The 19,363-nt window shown below is 46.2% G+C and overlaps 1 protein-coding gene across 4 annotated transcripts in view; it reads left to right on the plus strand.

The window, feature by feature from the left end:
* Positions 1-1,552: 1,552 nt before the first annotated feature.
* The window catches only part of smpd4 (sphingomyelin phosphodiesterase 4), a 79,461-nt gene continuing 61,650 nt past the window's right edge, over positions 1,553-19,363 (plus strand). For all 4 annotated transcript variants that reach the window (XM_072586994.1, XM_072586996.1, XM_072586995.1 and 1 more), the window contains exons 1-6: positions 1,553-1,725; positions 2,582-2,668; positions 5,795-5,937; positions 9,922-9,997; positions 15,294-15,402; positions 19,256-19,308. In XM_072586994.1, coding sequence (XP_072443095.1) covers positions 1,558-1,725; positions 2,582-2,668; positions 5,795-5,937; positions 9,922-9,997; positions 15,294-15,402; positions 19,256-19,308 — 636 coding nt within the window. In that variant the 5' untranslated portion in view covers positions 1,553-1,557. The remainder of the gene's footprint in view (positions 1,726-2,581; positions 2,669-5,794; positions 5,938-9,921; positions 9,998-15,293; positions 15,403-19,255; positions 19,309-19,363) is intronic.

Raw genomic sequence — 19,363 nt, forward strand, 5'->3', positions numbered from 1 at the left:
CCTCCCCGCCACCACATTCACTCACCCCCCCTCCCCCCGCTCTCACTGCCCGCCCGCCCCCCCTTACCCCCGCCCTCACTGCCCCCCACCTACCCCCCTTCCCCCCCCCCCCGGCCCCCGCTCTCACTGTCCCCACCCCACCCACCACACTCTCTGACCCCCTCCACCCGGGCCCCGCTCTCACTACTCCCATCCCCCTCCCCCCCCCCATCTCCCCCCCCCCCATCTCCCCCCCCCCCCATCTCCCATCTCCCCCCCCCCCATCTCCCCCCCCCCATCTCCCCCCCCCCATCTCCCATCTCCCCCCCCCCATCTCCCATCTCCCCCCCCATCTCCCATCTCCCCCCCCCCATCTCCCATCTCCCCCCCCATCTCCCATCTCCCCCCCCCCATCTCCCATCTCCCATCTCCCCCCCCCATCTCCCATCTCCCCCCCCCCATCTCCCATCTCCCCCCCCCCCATCTCCCATCTCCCCCCCCCCATCTCCCATCTCCCCCCCCCCCATCTCCCATCTCCCCCCCCCCCATCTCCCATCTCCCCCCCCCCCATCTCCCATCTCCCCCCCCCATCTCCCATCTCCCCCCCCCATCTCCCATCTCCCCCCCCCATCTCCCCCCCCCATCTCCCATCTCCCCCCCCCATCTCCCCCCCCCATCTCCCATCTCCCCCCCCCATCTCCCCCCCCCATCTCCCATCTCCCCCCCCCATCTCCCATCTCCCATCTCCCCCCCCCATCTCCCATCTCCCCCCCCCCATCTCCCATCTCCCCCCCCCCCATCTCCCATCTCCCCCCCCCCATCTCCCATCTCCCCCCCCCATCTCCCATCTCCCCCCCCCCATCTCCCATCTCCCCCCCCCCCATCTCCCATCTCCCCCCCCCCCCCATCTCCCATCTCCCCCCCCCATCTCCCATCTCCCCCCCCCATCTCCCATCTCCCCCCCCCCCCCATCTCCCATCTCCCATCTCCCCCCCCCCCATCTCCCATCTCCCCCCCCCCCCCATCTCCCATCTCCCCCCCCCCCCCCATCTCCCATCTCCCCCCCCCCCCCATCTCCCATCTCCCATCTCCCCCCCCCCCCCCCATCTCCCATCTCCCATCTCCCCCCCCCCCCATCTCCCATCTCCCCCCCCCCCCATCTCCCATCTCCCCCCCCCCCCATCTCCCATCTCCCCCCCCCCCCATCTCCCATCTCCCATCTCCCCCCCCCCCATCAGAAGCCGCCGCTTTCCCGAATGAACATGACTGACGGGTTTCTCTCTGTGATCTCAGTCACACTCCAACATTATTCCCATTCGCTTTACCCGACCAATCAGTAACTGACCTAACTCGAACCAGCCGGCCCTGTCACGTCCGTCTACACCAATCGTCAGCCGAGACCTATATGACCCAATCAGCAGCTAACCTTTGTCCCGCCCCATCCAATCAGAACCCGGATCCGACTCATCACGTCCAATCAGCAGCGGATTCCCCCTCCCTGGTCTGTTCCAATCAGCAGCGGCTTTCCCTTGACATTGTTCTCCAATCGGGTGTTTCAGTCAGGGTCATGTGATGTTGATGTCGCAGGTTGATGACGGCGGTCGGCGCGGCGGCTTGAAGCTGGCGAGTGGTTCTGGAGTGTGGAGGGGGTTGTTTGGGCGGTTGTGTGGTCGCTTATCGCAGCGGGATACCCTCTGCGGGGAAGGCATGGCGGCCCTGCCCTTACAGCAGCCCAGCTACCTGCTGGTGAGTGTACCGGGCTCTGCTAACGGCCTTCCCCAGGTTTAGACTGTCCTTGGCTTTGGGTTTTATCCCTAACACAGAACACTGTGGGTGCTGGAAATCTGAAATAAACACAATTTAAACTCTTTAAGCACTCAGCAGGTTTAGTAGCATCTGTGCAGCAGAATAAACATTTCTGATCAAAGGCCATCAGCATTGTAACGCATTGGAAATGAGCTGAACAGCCAGCAGGACACAGTGTAGAACTGGGGGTAGAAGAAGAGCACAAGAGAAGTTTTGTGGTTAAGTGGAATGATTAAATGACAACAGCAATGGTAGCATGAGGTGGAAGCAGATAGCAATGTGACAATGTAGATCAATCCTTCCCAAATTCTCCCGCTGACACCTATTTCAAAGCTTGGAAATTTTCTTTAATCCCACCTCGAAAAGCAGGTGACTGAAGAGATGGTCTGTCAGCCGGTGGGGGACGGGGGCATGAACACTGGTGGTTATTGCTGCTTTGGAGCTTGTTACCCCCATTTTGGGAAGCTGAGGTATAGAAATGATCTGGATGCACAGAATGAAAGGATAATGGCTATATGATGGCTACTAGCCCTTTATTGTGAGTGACTTTATTGTGAGTGTCCTTAGGTTCTCTACAGTGTTAGTGTTTTTTGCTATTTGTCCCGGAATCTTTTTGTGTGATAGATTGTAACTTTCAGCAATCAGTTTCTCTACCACTTGTTCCTTGGAAACTTCTATCAATTGAACTTGCACATTCGTAGATTTTTGTCTACACTTTCTGGTGATATTTGGAATTCTGATCCCTGTCAGAAATCTTTTCAGAAAATGAAGGAATGAAATTGTTCTCTCTTTACAGGCTCTTCTAAAAGCAGATGGTACAAATAAGCCTCTATTTCAGAGATGTCATGAATTATCCAAAGCAATAGAAGATTATTCACCCAAGGTATGATGCTACCTTATCTCTCTTTTGTGATAACTCTTGCCAGTTCTTCCAGTACATTGACCTTGGGTGTATATACCCTCTACGCCATCCCAGGCCATAAGTACACGTCCTTTGAGTGTGTGCAGTCCTTATTTCTGACCCTGTCTGTGTGAAAGGATGCAGCAAGGCATGACCACAGCACTATGGATGGACTTAGAATGAGCATTCTTTTACTTAGGGTATTGTGAATCTGTGGAATTCTCTCATCAAGTGAGATATGGGTACTTAGTTGTTTCAGATGGAGATTGTTAGATTTATGAATATATGAACAATTGGAGAATCCTGCAAGAAAATGAAATTGAGATCAAAGGTCTGCTAGAATTTTAATTGACAGAGTAACCTTGCAGGGCCAAATGGCCTCCTATTTGTAGAATCGTACGTGGAAACAAACCCTTCAATCCAGCCAACCCATGCTGACCATCATCTCAAACTAAATGAGTCTCACCTGCCTGCGCTCCAAATATTTCTTATTCATGTACTAATCTAAACATTTTTAAACATTGTGCATCCACCTCATCCTTTGGAAGTTCACTCCAAATATGAACCACTCTGTTTTTAAAAACAAATTGTACCTCATGTCTATTTTGAATTTTTCTCCTCCCTCCTGAACAATATGCTCTCAGTCTTGAATACCCCCACCCTAGGGAAAAGACCCTTGACATTTATCTTATTGATACCCTGTCTTGATTTTGTAAACTTCTAGAAGGTCATCTCCTACATTCCAGTGAAAAAAGTCCCAGCCTATCCAGTCTCTTTGATACCTTAAATCCTTTCCCTGCAATATCCTGGTAAATCTCTTCTGAACCCCCCTCCAGCTTAATAATATCCTTCCTATAACAGAGTGACCAGAACTGAATGACGTACTGCAGAAGCGACCTCACCAACATCTTGTACAATCTCAACGTGATGTTCCAACTCCTGGTACTTAATGGTCTGAGAAATGAGGGAAAGCATGTTAAATGCTGCCTTAACCACCCTGTCCACCTGTGACGCAAGTTTCAAGGAATTACACCTTGGTATCCTCCAGATCTTGCACTGATGGGTGTGAATATTCTGCAGTTTAAGAAAGCTAAATTTAATGTTTCCCACCTTGCTTTGGACTAGTAAAATAGTCTGGTGGAAAATATAATTAATGAGCCCATCCTCTTCCTTCATTCCATCCTACCCTTATCAAAAAGAGTCAAAATCTTCGGTTGATCAGCCCAGCTCATTCCCCTGTATATTTTTGTAATTTCACATTTGTATTTCTGTAGTTGATATTAATCTGAACTAGTAAGTAACTTTTTAATGTTGAAATGTTCTGGTTAATACTGAGTACTGCTGATCCAGGTAAATGTTTCACAACTTCCTTTTGTAATCCAGAAATTTGTTAGTGAGAAACTAAACTTGATTAGCTCAATTCGAAACTGAAGTTCATAGCTCCTTGAAAGTCCATGGAGTCGCAGGTAGATAGGATAGTGAAGAAGATGTTTGGTATGCTTTCCTTTCTTGGTCAGAGTATTGAGTACAGGAGTTGTGAGGTCATGTTGCGACTGTGCAGGGCATTTGTTAGGCCACTGTTGGAATATTGCATGCAATTCAGGTCTCCTTCCTATTGGAAGGACATTGTGAAACTTGAAATGTTTCAGAAAAGATTTACGAGGATGTTACCAGGGTTGGAGGATTTGAGCTATAGGGAGAGGTAGAACAGGCTGGGGCTGTTTTCCCTGGAGCATCGGAGGTTAAGGGGTGACCTTATAGCGGTTTATAAAATCATGAGGGACATGGATTGGATAAATAGACAAGGTCTTTTCCCTGGGGTGGTGAAATCCAGAACTAGAGGGCATAGGTTCAGGGTGAGAGGGAAAAGATATAAAAGAGACCTAAGGGGCAACTGTTTCATGCAGAGGGTCATATGTGTATGGAATGAGCTGCCAGAGGAAGTGGTGAAGTACAGTTGCAATGTTTAAAAGGCATCTGGATGGGTAAATGAATAGGATGGGTTTGGAGGGATATGGGCTGGGTGCTGGCAGGTGAGACTAGATTGGGTTGGGATATTTGGTTGGCATGGATGAGTTGGACTAAAGGGTTTGTATCCATGCTGTACATCTCTATGACTCTATGAACACCAAGGTCTATCTGTTCCACAATACTACCTAGGGCCCTACTATTACTTGTACCTTTGCATGTTTTACTAAAACTCAATGCTTTGCACTTATCCAGATTAAACTCCATCTGCACTCCTCAGCCCATTTTCTGAATTGATCAAGATCTATCTGTAATCTTAGATAACCTTCTTTGCTGTCCACTATACCACCAATTTTAGTGCCACCTGTAAACTTGCCAACCATGCCTTTATATTTTCATCTAAATAATTTATATAAATATCAGAAGTGGACCCAGCCCTGATCCCTCCTCAGTTTTTCTTAACAGTCTTGTATGTTTCAAAAAGATTAACTCTCATTCTTTTTTCTAGGTATTCATGTGTTTTTCCCCCAATACTACCCTAGGCCGTACTTCAGTTGTATGAGCTCTGCCCTTGTTCGTTTTGCTAAATGCAATACCCATTGACCTAATTTATCAAGATCTCTTTGTAATCTTGGATAACCTTCTTCAATGTCAACTTTACCACCAGTTTTGGTGTCACCCATGAACTCACTGACCATGCCTTCAGTATTCTCACAAAGCTGGGTGGCATGGTGGCACAGTGGTTAGCACTGCTACCTCACAGCGCCAGAGACCCGGGTTCAATTCCCGCCTCAGGCGACTGTCTGTGTGGAGTTTGCACATTCTCCCCGTGTCTGCGTGGGTTTCCTCCGGGTTCTCTGGTTTCCTCCCACAGTCCAAAGATGTGCAGGTCAGGTGAATTGGCCATGCTAAATTGCCCATAGTGTTAGGTAAGGGGTAAATGTAGGGGTATGGGTGGGTTGCTCTTCGGCGGGTCAGTGTGGACTTGTTGGGCCGAAGGGCCTGTTTCCACACTGTAATGTAATCTGATCTAATCTAATAAAGTTCTTATGCATTTTCATCATCAGGGAGCCTTTTAACTTTTAGTTACTCAGCTGCTTGGTGAATGTGTTTTCTTTTTTCTTGTTTTGCTGTTTCTAGGAGCTGCATTTGATTTTCCCCTGGCTAATGGAGAGTGTGTTTGGCAACCCGGATGGAACTGTTCCTGGTTGGAACTTGCGATATTTGCAGGGTCGTTTGAATCCAAGTGAATACGCTGCTGTGGTTGATTTTTTAGATCCCAGGTATAACCATTCTTGCTTCCTTTTCACTGTAGAAGGATAGAACTGAAGATTGACTCTGAGGAGCCTAAATTATAAAAGTAGTCAATCTTCCTTTTATGCTAGCTACTTACGAACTTGAGTTAGGAGTACAAGGGAGTCGGAGTATCAGTAGTAGGGAGACTAGCCATGATCTCATTGGTCTTTTTTTTTTAAAGTCCATTCATGGGATGTGGGCTTCTTGGGTCAGTGCTTAATGCAGATTCCTCATTGAGAAGGTGATGGTGAGCTGTCTTCTCTTAAAAAAAACACTCAGCTCCTCAAACCACCTCTGCCATCCAATAAGCTCATGGCTGATCTGATTGCAGTCGCTTTTCTCCCTATCCCTGATAACATCCGACTCTCTTTCTCATCAAGAATTATCTACCTTTACCACTAAGAACAATTGATTAATGTTCAATTTTTCAGTCCTGATTGGGAGACTCCTGATTTTTAGCTCTGTCCTGTAAATAAAATTCTAGAGAAGCTGAACAGATCTCATCGCATCTGCAGAGGCAGGACAGTGTAATATTTCCTGTCAAGTATGACTCTTATTTGGAATTGTTCTTAGGGGTTTTATCAGACTTGAAACGTTAACTGATTCTCTGTTCACACATGTTGCCAGACTAACTGTCAGTCTAATTTCCATTAGTGAATCAAAGTTTCAGAATTACTGTATCTGCTGCAATGCACTTTTGAAACATCCCTTTGAGAAAGGTCTTGCGGAGTTGTGAACCTTTATTTATATTTGGCTTTTATCTGATATTGTCAACAACAAATAGGATATAACAAAAACTATTTCCATAAGCTTCATTAGCAAGCATTCCCAGGTCAGCAACAGCTGTATTAGGTAAGTATTTAAGCTCACCTTCAGAAAGCTGCAATGGGTTGATGAGTGGCAGATGGAGTTTAGTTTGGATAAATGCAAAGTATTGCATTCTGGTAAAACAAGCACAGGCAGGATTTGTACAATTAATGAGAGGGCCCTAGGTAGTGTTGTATGACAGAGACCTAAGGGTTCAGGTATGTAGTTCTTTGAAATTTGCATCACAGGTGGGTAGGGTGTTTAAGAAGGTATTTAGCACACTTTTCTTCATTCTCACTCCTTTGAGTATAGGAGTTGAGTCATGTTGAGGTTGAACAGGATGTTGATGATTCTTCTGGAGTACTGAGTCCAGTTCTGGTTGCCCTGTTACAGGAAGGATATTATTAAGCTGGAGAATGTTCACAAAAGATTTACTAGGACGTTACTGGGAATAGAGGGTTTGAGTTATAAGGAGAGACTGGACAGGCTGGGACCTGTATCACTGGAGTGTAGGAGTTCACTGGAGCAAAGGAAGTCGTGGATGCAGTGTTGAAACGACATTTGGATATGTAGAGTCATACAGATGTACAGCATGGAAACAGGTCCTACCCATCCATGTCGACCGGATATCCTAGATTAATCTAGTCCCGTTTGCCAGCTCTTGACCCATATCCCTCAAAAGGGGGAGAAAGTGAGGACTGCAGATGCTGGAGATCAGAGTCGAGGGTGTGGTGCTGGGAAAGCACAGCAGGTCAGGCAGCATCCGAGGAGCAGGAGAACCTCTGCCCTTGAACTCCACCCCTCCAACTGCAACAAGAACGGAATCCCCCGGTCCTCCCCTTCCACCTCACTTACATCCAAGGCCCCAAAGGATCCTTCCACATCTGTATCCGTTGCACCCGATGTGGTCTCCTCTACATCAGGGAGACAGGATGCCTACTTGTGGATCGTTTCAGAGAACATCTCTGGGACACCCACACCAACCAACCCCACTACCCCGTGGCTGAACACTCCAACTGCCCTCTCAACTCCACCAAGGACACGCAGGTCCTGGGCCTCCTCCCTTGCAAACCCTAACCACCCAATGACTGGAGGAAGAATACCTCATCTTCCACCTTGGGACCCTGCAACCATGCGAGATCAATGTGGATTTCACTAGTTTCCTCATTTCCTCTCCACCCCCATTATCCCAGTCCCAAGCCTCCAAATTAACACTGCCCTCAGGACCTGTCCATCACCTTTCCCATCTATCTGCTCCATTCTCCTCTCCAACTTATCGCATTCTCAGCTACCTTTCTCCTAAAGTCTCCTACAAGTTGCATTCCTGATGAAAGCCTTATGCCTGAAATGTCGATTCTCCGGCTCCTCGGATGCTGTCTGACCTGCTGAGCACCACACTCTCGACCCTCGCGTCCCTCTAAACCCTTTTTATTCAAATAACTATCCAGATGTCTTTTAAATTCTGTAATTGTACCAGCCTCTTCTACTTCCTCTGGCAGCTCATTCCATACACTCACCATCCTTTGCATGAAATTGTTGCCCCTGAGGTCCCTTTTAAATCTTTCCCCCCTCACCCTAAACCTATGCCCTCTAGTTCTGGACTGCCCCCAACCCAGGGAAAAGACTTTGTCTATTTATCCTATCCATACCCCTCCTGATTTTATAAACCTCAGCTTCCAACGCTCTAGAGAAAACAGCCCCAGCCTGTTCAGCCTCTCCCTAAAGCTCAAACCTTCAAAAATGTTTGGAGGGATATGGGTCAAGCGCAGTCAGGTGGAACAAGTTTAGTTTGGGATTATAGTCAGCATAGACTGGTTGGACTAAAGGGTCAGTTTCTGTGCTGAATGATTCTATGGCCCTGTGACTGTTAGCATTTCTGATGAACAGAAGTTGTACATTATCTTTGGGAAGCGCAGTATCTTGGATTTCAAGTATATGATTTTGTGACCTTGATAGATTTTGATAGAGTCCATTCAGCCGATCGAGTCTATGCCAGCCCTCCAAACAGCATCTCACCCAGACTCAGTCCCACAATCCCCTACCCTATTCCTGTAACCCTACATGGCTAATCCACCTAGCTTGTACATCCCTAGACACTGCAGGGCAATTTACCATCGCCAATCCACCTAACCTGCACACCTTTGGACTGTAGGAGGAAACCGGAATACCCAGTGGTGCAGATACAGGGTGAATGTGCTAATGCCACACAGGCAGTCACTTAAGGCTAGAATTGAGCCTGGGTCTCTGGTCCTATGAGACAGCAGTGCTAACCACTGTGCCACCGCAAGAAAAAAGGCCATTTGGCGCATCGAGTCAGCAGTGACCATCGAAAGAAGATCCCACCAAGGCCCCCCCCCCCCCCCGCCCAACCCTATCTCTATAACCCTGGATTTTACCATTGCCAATCCACCTAGCCTGTGCATCCCTGGATAATTTAGTGTCACCTAACCTATATATCTTTGGATTGTTCTGGACTTTAGACAAATGCATTGCTTCTCTGACTGTTCTGGCCAATGTTTTTAGTTCACCTGTTTCAGGAGAACGTATTGTGCGGTCATTTATCTGGTTGCTTGTGAGAGTTTGGTGCGCGCACACACTGCTGCATTTCACTGCCTAGCAACAGTAATGACAATACACAATTATTAAGTGATTGTGGTAACGTTTGGGTTGACCTGTGCCCATGAAGGGCATCGGAAAGAATTGCTTGCTTTAATATAACACTTATAACAACCATTGGATGTCTCTAGTGCTTCACAGCTACTTGTGTACTTCTGAAATGTGTTTACCATATTGTTGGAAAAGAAGCAGCCAATTTGCAAATGGCAAGCTTCAAATGATAGAGCTTTAAATTGAGGGATGATAGATTTAGGACCAATATTAGGGGTAGTTTCTTCACTCAGTGTAGTAGGGGAGTGGAACGGCCTGCCTGCAACAGTAACTCGCTGACATTTAGGGCATTTAAATGTGGATAATAATGGAACGGCCTATGTTAGATGGGCATCAGATTATTTTCACAGGTCCGTGCGACATCGAGGGCCGAAGGGTCTGTACTGCACTGAAACATTCTAAGTTCTATGATATTAACTGCAAGGTTTGCATTAATATCTACGACTTCGATAACTTTTTACTATTAATGAAAATTCTCTCTTTCTTGTATTTAACAGTGGCCCAATGATGAAGTTAGTTTACAAACTTCAGGCTGAAGATTTTAAGTATGAATTCCCACTCTCATATCTTCCTGTGAGTATGGAGCAGTGAATTGGTTGCACTAATGTACATTGTGTTCAGGGCAGATTCGCAGCATTGGTACAACAAATGATATTTTGTGACATTTTAAGCAATTAAGTAGTGACCACAATATTGACAATGATGAATGTTACAGATGCCCTTGGCTTAGATGTCTTAGATTGTACAAAATAACCAGTTAGTTATAGAGTTATAGAACAATACAGCACAGAACAGGCCCTTCGGCCCACGATGTTGTGCCGAACTTCTATCCTAGATTAAGCACCCATCCATGTACCTATCCAAATGCCGCTTAAAGGTCGCCAATGAATCTGACTCTACCACTCCCACGGGCAGCGCATTCCATGCCCCCACCACTCTCTGGGTAAAGAACCCACCCCTGACATCTCCCCTATACCTTCCACCCTTCACCTTAAATTTATGTCCCCTTGTAACACTCTGTTGTACCCGGGGAAAAAGTTTCTGACTGTCTACTCTATCTATTCCTCTGATCATCTTATAAACCTCTATCAAGTCACCCCTCATCCTTCGCCGTTCCAACGAGAAAAGGCCGAGAACTCTCAACCTATCCTCGTACGACCTACTCTCCATTCCAGGCAACATCCTGGTAAATCTTCTCTGCACCCTCTCCAAAGCTTCCACATCTTTCCTAAAGTGAGGCGACCAGAACTGCACACAGTACTCCAAGTGTGGCCTAACCAAAGTCCTGTACAGCTGCAACATCACTTCACGACTCTTGAATTCAATCCCTCTGCTAATGAACGATAATACTCCATAGGCCTTCTTACAAACTCTATCCACCTGAGTGGCAACTTTCAAAGATCTATGAACATAGACCCCAAGATCCCTCTGTTCCTCCACCTGACCAAGAACCCTACCATTAACCCTGTATTCCGCATTCTTATTTGTTCTTCCGAAATGGATAACCTCACACTTGGCAGGGTTGAACTCCATCTGCCACTCCTCAGCCCAGCTCTGCATCATATCTAAGTCCCTCTGCAGCCGACAACAGCCCTCCTCACTGTCCACAACTCCACCTATCTTTGTATCATCTGCAAATTTACTGACCCACCCTTCGACTCCCTCATCTAAGTCATTAATAAAAATTACAAACAGCAGAGGACCCAGAACTGATCCCTGCGGAACTCCACTTGTAACTGGACTCCATGCTGAATATTTACCATCTACCACCACTCTCTGACTTCGACCGGTTAGCCAGTTTTCTATCCAATTGGCCAAATTTCCCTCTATCCCATGCCTCCTGACTTTCCGCATAAGCCTACCATGGGGAACCTTATCAAATGCCTTACTAAAATCCATGTACACTACATCCACTGCTCTACCCTCATCCACATGCTTGGTCACCTCCTCGAAGAATTCAATAAGACTTGTAAGGCAAGACCTACCCTTCACAAATCCGTGCTGGCTGTCCCTAATCAAGCAGTGTCTTTCCAGATACTCGTAAATCCTATCCCTCAGTACCCTTTCCATTACTTTGCCTACCACAGAAGTAAGACTAACTGGCCTGTAATTCCCGGGGTTATCCCTCTTCCCTTTTTTGAACAGGGGCACAACATTCGCTACTCTCCAGTCCCCTGGTACCACCCCAGTTGCCAGTGAAGACGAGAAGATCATTGCCAACGGTACTGCAATTTCCTCTCTTGCTTCCCACATAATCCTAGGATATATCCTGTCAGGCCCGGTTGACTTGTCTATCCTCAAGTTGTTCAAAATGTCCAACACATCTTCCTTCCTAACAGGTATCTCTTCTAGCTTAACAGTCCGTTTCACACTCTCCTCTTCAACAATACGGTCCCTCTCGTTCGTAAATACTGAAGAGAAGTACTTGTTCAAGACCTCTCCTATCTCTTCCGACTCAATACACAGTCTCCCACCACTGTCCTTGATTGGACCTACCCTCGTTCTCGTCATTCTCAGGTTTCTCACATACGCATAGAATGCCTTGGGGTTATCCTTGATCCTATCCGCCAGGGATTTTTCATGCCCTCTCTTAGCTCTCCTAATCCCTTTCTTCAGGTCCCTTCTGGCTATCCTGTATCCCTCCACTGCTCTGTCTGAACCTTGTTTCCTCAACCTTATGTAAGCCTCCTTCTTCCTCTTTACTAGACATTCAACCTCCCTCGTCAACCAAGGCTCCCTCACACGACCATTTCTTTCCTGCCTGATCGGTACATACATATCAAGGACACGTCGTATTTGCTCCTTGAAAAAGTTCCACATTTCCACCACATCCTTCCCTGACAGCCTATGCTCCCAACGTATGCTCCTCAAATCCTGTCTTACAGCATCGTAATTTCCCTTCCCCCAATTGTAAAAACTTCCTTGTTGTGCGCACCTATCTCTCTCCATAACCAAGGTGAAAGTCACAGAATTGTGGTCACCATCACCAAAATGTTCACCCACTAACAAGCCCACCACTTGTCCCGGTTCATTACCGAGTACCAAATCCAATATGGCCTCCCCTCTGGTTGGACAATCTACATACTGCGTTAGAAAAGCTTCCTGGACACACTGCACAAACACCGCCCCATCCAATCTACTTGATCTAAAGAGCTTCCAATCAATATTTGGGAAGTTGAAGTCGCCCATGACTACGACCCTGTGGCTTCTGCACCTTTCCAAAATCTGTTTCCCAATCTGTTTCTCCACCTCTCTGCTGCTATTGGGGGGCCTATAATAAACACCCAACAAGGTGACTGCACCTTTCCTATTTCTGACTTCAGCCCATACTACCTCCAGAGGCAGATCCCCCTCAAACTTCCTTTCTGCAGCCGTTATACCATTTCTAATTAGCAATGCCACCCCCCCTCCTTTTTTACCACCCTCCCTAATCTTACTGAAACATCTGTAACCAGGAACCTCCAACAGCCATTCCTGTCCCTCATCTATCCATGTTTCCGTGATGGCCACAACATCGTAGTCCCAGGTACCGATCCACGCCTTAAGTTCACCCACCTTATTTCTGATACTCCTTGCATTGAAGTATACGCACTTGAGCCCATCTCTGTGTCCGCAAGTAGTCCCTGTCAGTGCTACCTTCTCCACAGCCTCCCCACAGTCTTGGACATCCTGACACACAGCTAGCTTACTTACTGGACTACAAGTCCGGATCCCATCCCCCTGCCAAATTAGTTTAAACCCCCCCGAAGAGTGCTAGCAAACCTACCCCCCAGGATATTGGTGCCCTTCTGGTTCAGGTGCAACCCGTCCTGTTTATACAGGTTCCACCTTCCCCAGAATGCAGTCCAATTGTCCAAATATCTGAAGCCCTCCCTCCTACACCATCCTTGCAGCCACGTGTTCAACTGCACTCTCTCCCTATTCTTTGCCTCTCTGTCAAGTGGCACCGGCAACAACCCAGAGATGACGACTCTGTCTGTCCTAGCTTTTAGCTTCCAGCCTAACTCCTTGAGCTCTTGAATGACCCCCCCACCCCTCTTCCTACCTATGTCGTTGGTGCCAATGTGTACCACGACTTCTGGCTGCACACCCTCCCCCTTAAGGATTCTGAAGACACGGTCCGAGACGTCTCGGACCCTAGCACCCGGGAGGCAACAAACCATCCGAGAGTCTCGCCCATGTCCACAGAACCGCCTGTCCGTCCCTCTAACTAGAGAATCCCCAATAACTAGCGCTCTCCTCTTCTCCCCCTTTCCCTTCTGAATCTCAGAGCCACGGACCCCTTCACTGCAGCTTACACCTGCAAGGCTGTCCCCCCCCCAACAGTTTCCAAAGCTGCATACTTATTTTTTAGGGGAACAACCACAGGGGAACCCTGCACTGCCTGCTTCTTCCCCTTCCCACCTCTAACTGTTACCCAGCTACCTCTGTTCTCCGGCGTAACTATGTCCCTGTAGCTTCTATCGATCACCCTCTCAGCCTCTCGAATAATCCTCAGCTCATCCAGCTCCAGTTCCAGTTCCCCAGTTAGTGTAGCCAAGAGGATATTTTTCCTGGTTAGGGAGTCAGCAGCTCAGGTCCTGATATTGGAATTTTACAGCATGGAAACAGACCCTTCCATCCAATTTACCCATGTTGACCGTGTTCCCAAACCAAACAATCCCACTTGCCTGTGTTTGGCCCATATCCCTCCAAACCTTTTTATCCAAATATCTTTAAAACATTGTAACTTTATTTGCATCCACCACTTCCTCTGGCAGTTCATTCCACACACAGACCAATATATAACAAAAGTTACCCCTCATGGCCTTTCTAAATCTTACCCCTGCTTTAAATTATATCCCCTAGTTTTGAACGGTTTCTCCTCCCTCATTTTTATAACTGGAATCCTCCATGCCTGGCAGCACCCTGGTAAATCTTCTCTGAACCTCCTCCAGTTTAATAATGTATTTAATAATATTGTGGTGACTTAATCAATAAATGATTCTTGTGTTGGGTACCCTGTATCTTTTCAGAAGCCATGTTGTATATTTCTACTGATTCCTTCCCATTGCCAGTAATCGTGAAAGAATAAATCATAAAATCATAATCATATCGTTTGCTACATTTCTCAAATAAAAGCTGTCAGATTGGTTTGATCCTTTTTTGAAACATGAAGTACATGATCGAGCTTTCAGTTGAATGAAATTACCCAAGCTATTCAAGAGTCCAGTGGGGTAGTGTCTGCCCCAGCTCCTTAATTGACCTTTTCTAATTATCTCCCCACCCCCACCCTCCTCTTGCTTATCTCTCCATGCTTCAGGCTCACTGCCTTTATTCCTGATGAAGGGCTTTTGCCCGAAACGTTGATTTCGCTGCTCGTTGGCTGCTGCCTGAACTGCTGTGCTCTTCCAGCACCACTAATCCAGAACCTTTTCTAAATACTGTTTGTGCATTCAGTTTTTCTAATCTGTCAAAAATGCCATCATCTGTTGTATGTGTGCTGTTCAGGACTGAGCTCCCTTCTTTGGAACAGAAACATCATCAACAATGATGCAAAAATATCATTTGGAACCTTTACCATCACCTGAAAATCAATATAAATCTATCTTGCACTGCCCTTTAATTGCCCTGTACAATCCTTAATGATTATTTAACAGAGATTTAAAAAACATTTCTGCCCTGACTCTAGCAGTTGTTCACAATCTTCATTTGCAGAGATGTCTTGTCTACTCATGTCTTCCTTATGTCCATATTTATCTATAAAAAGATTGCCTCTTGTGCAGAAATGTGTGTGAAGAACAGGTATAAACTATGTGCAGTTTGAGACTGGCTTCCTGAAAATTGCAATGCTTTCTAATATTGGTCTGTTGGTGTTTTTATAATCCAGGGTCCTGTGAAAGCTTCAATCCAAGAAGGTGTTTTACCTGATTTTCCACTGTATCATAACAAGCTGCAGTTTCCTCTGTCAGGAATGACCAACCTCAGTCTCTCACTCAGTATCCTTTCAATCAAGTGTATGTGGAGCTGATGACTCTGCCTTCACTGTGTAGTGTCGATGCCGGATCCTTCTCTTTGCAGTTTGTGTTTCAGGATATTAATTTGCTTGATCTTGGGATAATCTGAATAACTGGCTTCAGGGCATTTTTATTTGTGTTGTTTCAATCAAGGGCCTGGGTAGAATATCTGGAAATGTTGACTGATATGGCTGTACCTGACCTTTGAGTGTTTGTTGATGATTCATTGCCAGAAGTCCCAGCTCATGATTTGTACCTGGTCGGAGCTGTCACACTAGCAAGAGCAAATGCACCTCGTAATTTAAGTTCACTCAACACGAAAATGGTTCCAGATTCCAGAGGGGTTTTAATAGTAATAAAGACAGAGGTACCTTGCCCCGGCCTGCATCCCTAACTAGACTATGTACAATGGTCTGAGCTCGGATACTGTAAGGGTGCTAATTGGTATCAAAACTCTGAAATTGATTAGGCACAACTGTCAAGATTCTTGCTTCTGTCCAGTGACTTCCTCTCAACTTTAAAACCCCAGAGTATTTTTATGGTACTGTTGTGGTACTGGGCAAAACACCTAGATCTCATGAGTTCAACTCCCATCATGGTAATGTGTGAAACCTGGTAACTTGTCAGCTCTCACCTGAAACACTGACCATGAAAACAGACAGCTTGTCACTTAGAATTCTTATTTTATTCAAAGAAAGCAGACTAATAATCTCTGCTGGTTCTGTCCTGCATGTGATGCCAGTTCTGGAAGCTGCCTCTGGGCCCTCTGCAGTAGTTACCCTCAGGAGGATAATCACAGCTTATCGGATCTCTCATTTCTGGTACCCTATTAGTAAATACCTAAAGCACAGAATTGAGCACAGTGCTCCAGCTAAGATCTAAGTAATGATATGTAGCAAGCATAAATATGCAGTAATGGACCTCTTCAAACTTTCTCCAGCGTTCAATAAAATCATGGCTAATCTAGCTGTAAATTCAACTGCACTTTCCAATTTAACCGCCCTAATCTTTTACTCCTTGCAGATTGAAAACCAGTCTCATTCAGCCTTGAATATATTCAATGACCCTGCTTACCACTGTTGTCTGTGGAAGAGAATCCCAAACTCTAACGACCCTCTGAGAAAAGAAATTCCTGCTCATTACAGTCTTAAATAGGAAACCCCTAATATTAAAACTGTGCCCCATAATCCTGTATCCTTCCACAATGGAAAATATGCTTTCAGCATCCTTTACAATCTTGCTTCAAAGGTGCATTTCTTATTTTTCTTAGCTTGAATGAGTATAGACCCAGCCTACTCAACATTTCACAAGATAACCCCTTCAACTCAATAATCTCAGTGCTCAGTTCATCAACTTCACCAAGACATTCCATCCCGACCTTAAATTCACTTGAACCAGGCATCTCTGACACCTTCCTCCCCTTCCTGGACCTCTCCATCTCCATCAACGGTGACCAGCTCAACACTGACATATTCTACAACCCCATCGACTCCCACAGCTATCTGGATTACACCTGCCTTCCTGCAAAAATGCAATCCCTTATTCCCAATTCCTCTGCCTTCACCACATCTGCTCCCAGGAAGTCCACTTCCACCACAGAACACACCAGATGGCCTTCTTTAAAGACCACAATTTCCCCTCCCATGTGGTGATGATGCCCTCCAGCACACCTCTCCACTTCCCACAACTCCGTCCTTGAACCCCTCTCCTCCAACCGCAACGAGGACAGAACCCCCTGGTCCTCACCTTCCACATTGCATCATCCTCCGCCATTTCTACCACCTACAAACGGAACCAACCACCAAAAATATCTTTCCTTCCCCACCGCTATCTGCTTTCCGTAAAAACCGTTCCCTCCGCGACTATCTTGTCAAATCCACCTGATGCTTGGAGGAAGGATGCCTTGGGACCCTCCAACCCCAGGGCATCAATGTGGATTTCACCAGTTTCCTAATTCCCCCCCCCCCCCCCCCCCCACCTTATCCTAGTTCCAATCTTCCAGTTTAGCGCCGTCCTCATGACCTGTCCTACCTGTCCATCTTCCTTTCCACCTATCCACTCCACCCTCCCCTCCAATTTATCACCTTTACCCCCACCTCCATCCACCTATTGCACTCCCAGATACCTTCCCCCACCAGACCCACAGCCCCCCCCCCCCCCCCCCTCCCCCGCCCCCTCATTTATGTCTCCACCCCCTAGGCTCCCAGCCTCATTCCTGATGAAGGGCTTTTCTCCTGCTCCTCGGATGCTGCCTGTCTTGCTGTGCTTTTCCAGCAGCAAACTCTCGACTCTAATCTCCAGCATCTATAGTCCTCATTTTTTGCTTAATCAGCCAAATGAACCTTCTCTGAACTGTTAACACAAATATATCCATCTGTCAGTAAAGAGACCAAAACTGTACTTCATACTCTCAGTGCAGTCCCACACAAGCCTTTCTTTCTTTTATATTTCATTCCTCTTACGATAAGGGCATTCCTAGTTGCATGCTGTTCCTGCATGTTAACTTCTTATGATTCATGTGCCTGCTGTCCCAGATCCATGTACTGTTGCACTCTGGAGTCTGTATTCTGTTTTTCTATTTCTCATGACAGAATGATCAGCCTAATTTATTTTCCTAGTGTATTCTTCTGCCAAATTTTGTCCACTGAATTCACCTACCTCTATCCTTTGGCAAATTGTTTTTATCCTACCCATAACTGACGTTTCTCCCTATCATCTGCAAATTGCTTGCTAAATATTCTGTCCCTTTATCCTGATCATTAATGTAGGTTGTAAGTAGTTGAGGCTCCAGTGACTCCATTCATGTGGCATTCAGTGGTTACAGTTTGTCAACTTGACAATGACACAGAATGACTGTTTCTTAGCAACATGAATACAGGGTTGACTGAGAGCCCTGGCACTTACAGAATGGTACCAAATCCAAATCACCTACATAGACTGGTTCCCCCTTGATCAACTCTTGGTTACATCCTCAAAGAGCTCTAATAAGTTGCTCCAACACTCTTTCCCTTTTGCCAAACTATGTTGAGCCTAAAGATGGCATCATAAAGGATTAGCTTAACCATATCTCTTTCATAAAATTAAGGATCTTGCTCTGTAAACTTGTTCCACCACCTTTAATTTGTGTATGTGAATCCTTCACTTCAAAGCATCTGATTTGCGAATGGGAAATGTGTGGCTGATGTCCATGCAGTCAAACTCCAAGGGGGCAGCTGGGACTCAGTGCTGCAAGTGTGAGACTAGTTTAAACTTGTCCTAAAATATTGATTCCCTTACTCTGTTTGGCAGATTTGATGCATAGTTTTCACACTTGATAATAAATAGAACTCAGAGGAGAAAGTGAGGACTGCAGGTGCTGGAGATCAGAGCTGAAAATGTGTTGCTGGAAAAGCGCAGCAGGTCAGGCAGCATACAAGGAACAGGAGAATCAATGTTTCGGGCATAAGCCCTTCTTCAGGCTTAAGAAGAAGGGCTTATGCCCGAAACGTCGATTCTCCTGTTCCTTGGATGCTGCCTGACCTGCGCTTTTCCAGCAACACATTTTCAGCAATAAATAGAACTCACCCAAATCCTGTTAGGACAATTAAGTGTCGAGTTTTGCTGGTGAATGATTCTCTTCCTTCTCACTACATAGAATAATGTTTCTTTTTTTTCATGAAAACTGAGTCATTTATTACACTAAAAGGTTGTAGCAAGGTACATTTAGTGCGCTTTGTTCTGTGAATTTCTTTGGAGCATTTGGATTGGATCTTGAACAGCTGTACGATAAACCAGCAAAGCAGAGACTTTCATAGTTTTTTTTAAAGTAGTTGGCAATTCTTAACTGCATAACCAGATCCCTTTGAATACTATTTCTTCAATTTTGCTATGCACCTCACCACACCGCGGGTAAGTTGAGACTGCTGGATATAGAACATAGAAAAATACAGCACAGAACAGGCCC

Source organism: Chiloscyllium punctatum, chromosome 17 (genome assembly GCF_047496795.1).
Source record: "Chiloscyllium punctatum isolate Juve2018m chromosome 17, sChiPun1.3, whole genome shotgun sequence".
In the NCBI taxonomy this organism is placed as follows: Eukaryota; Metazoa; Chordata; class Chondrichthyes; order Orectolobiformes; family Hemiscylliidae; genus Chiloscyllium; species Chiloscyllium punctatum.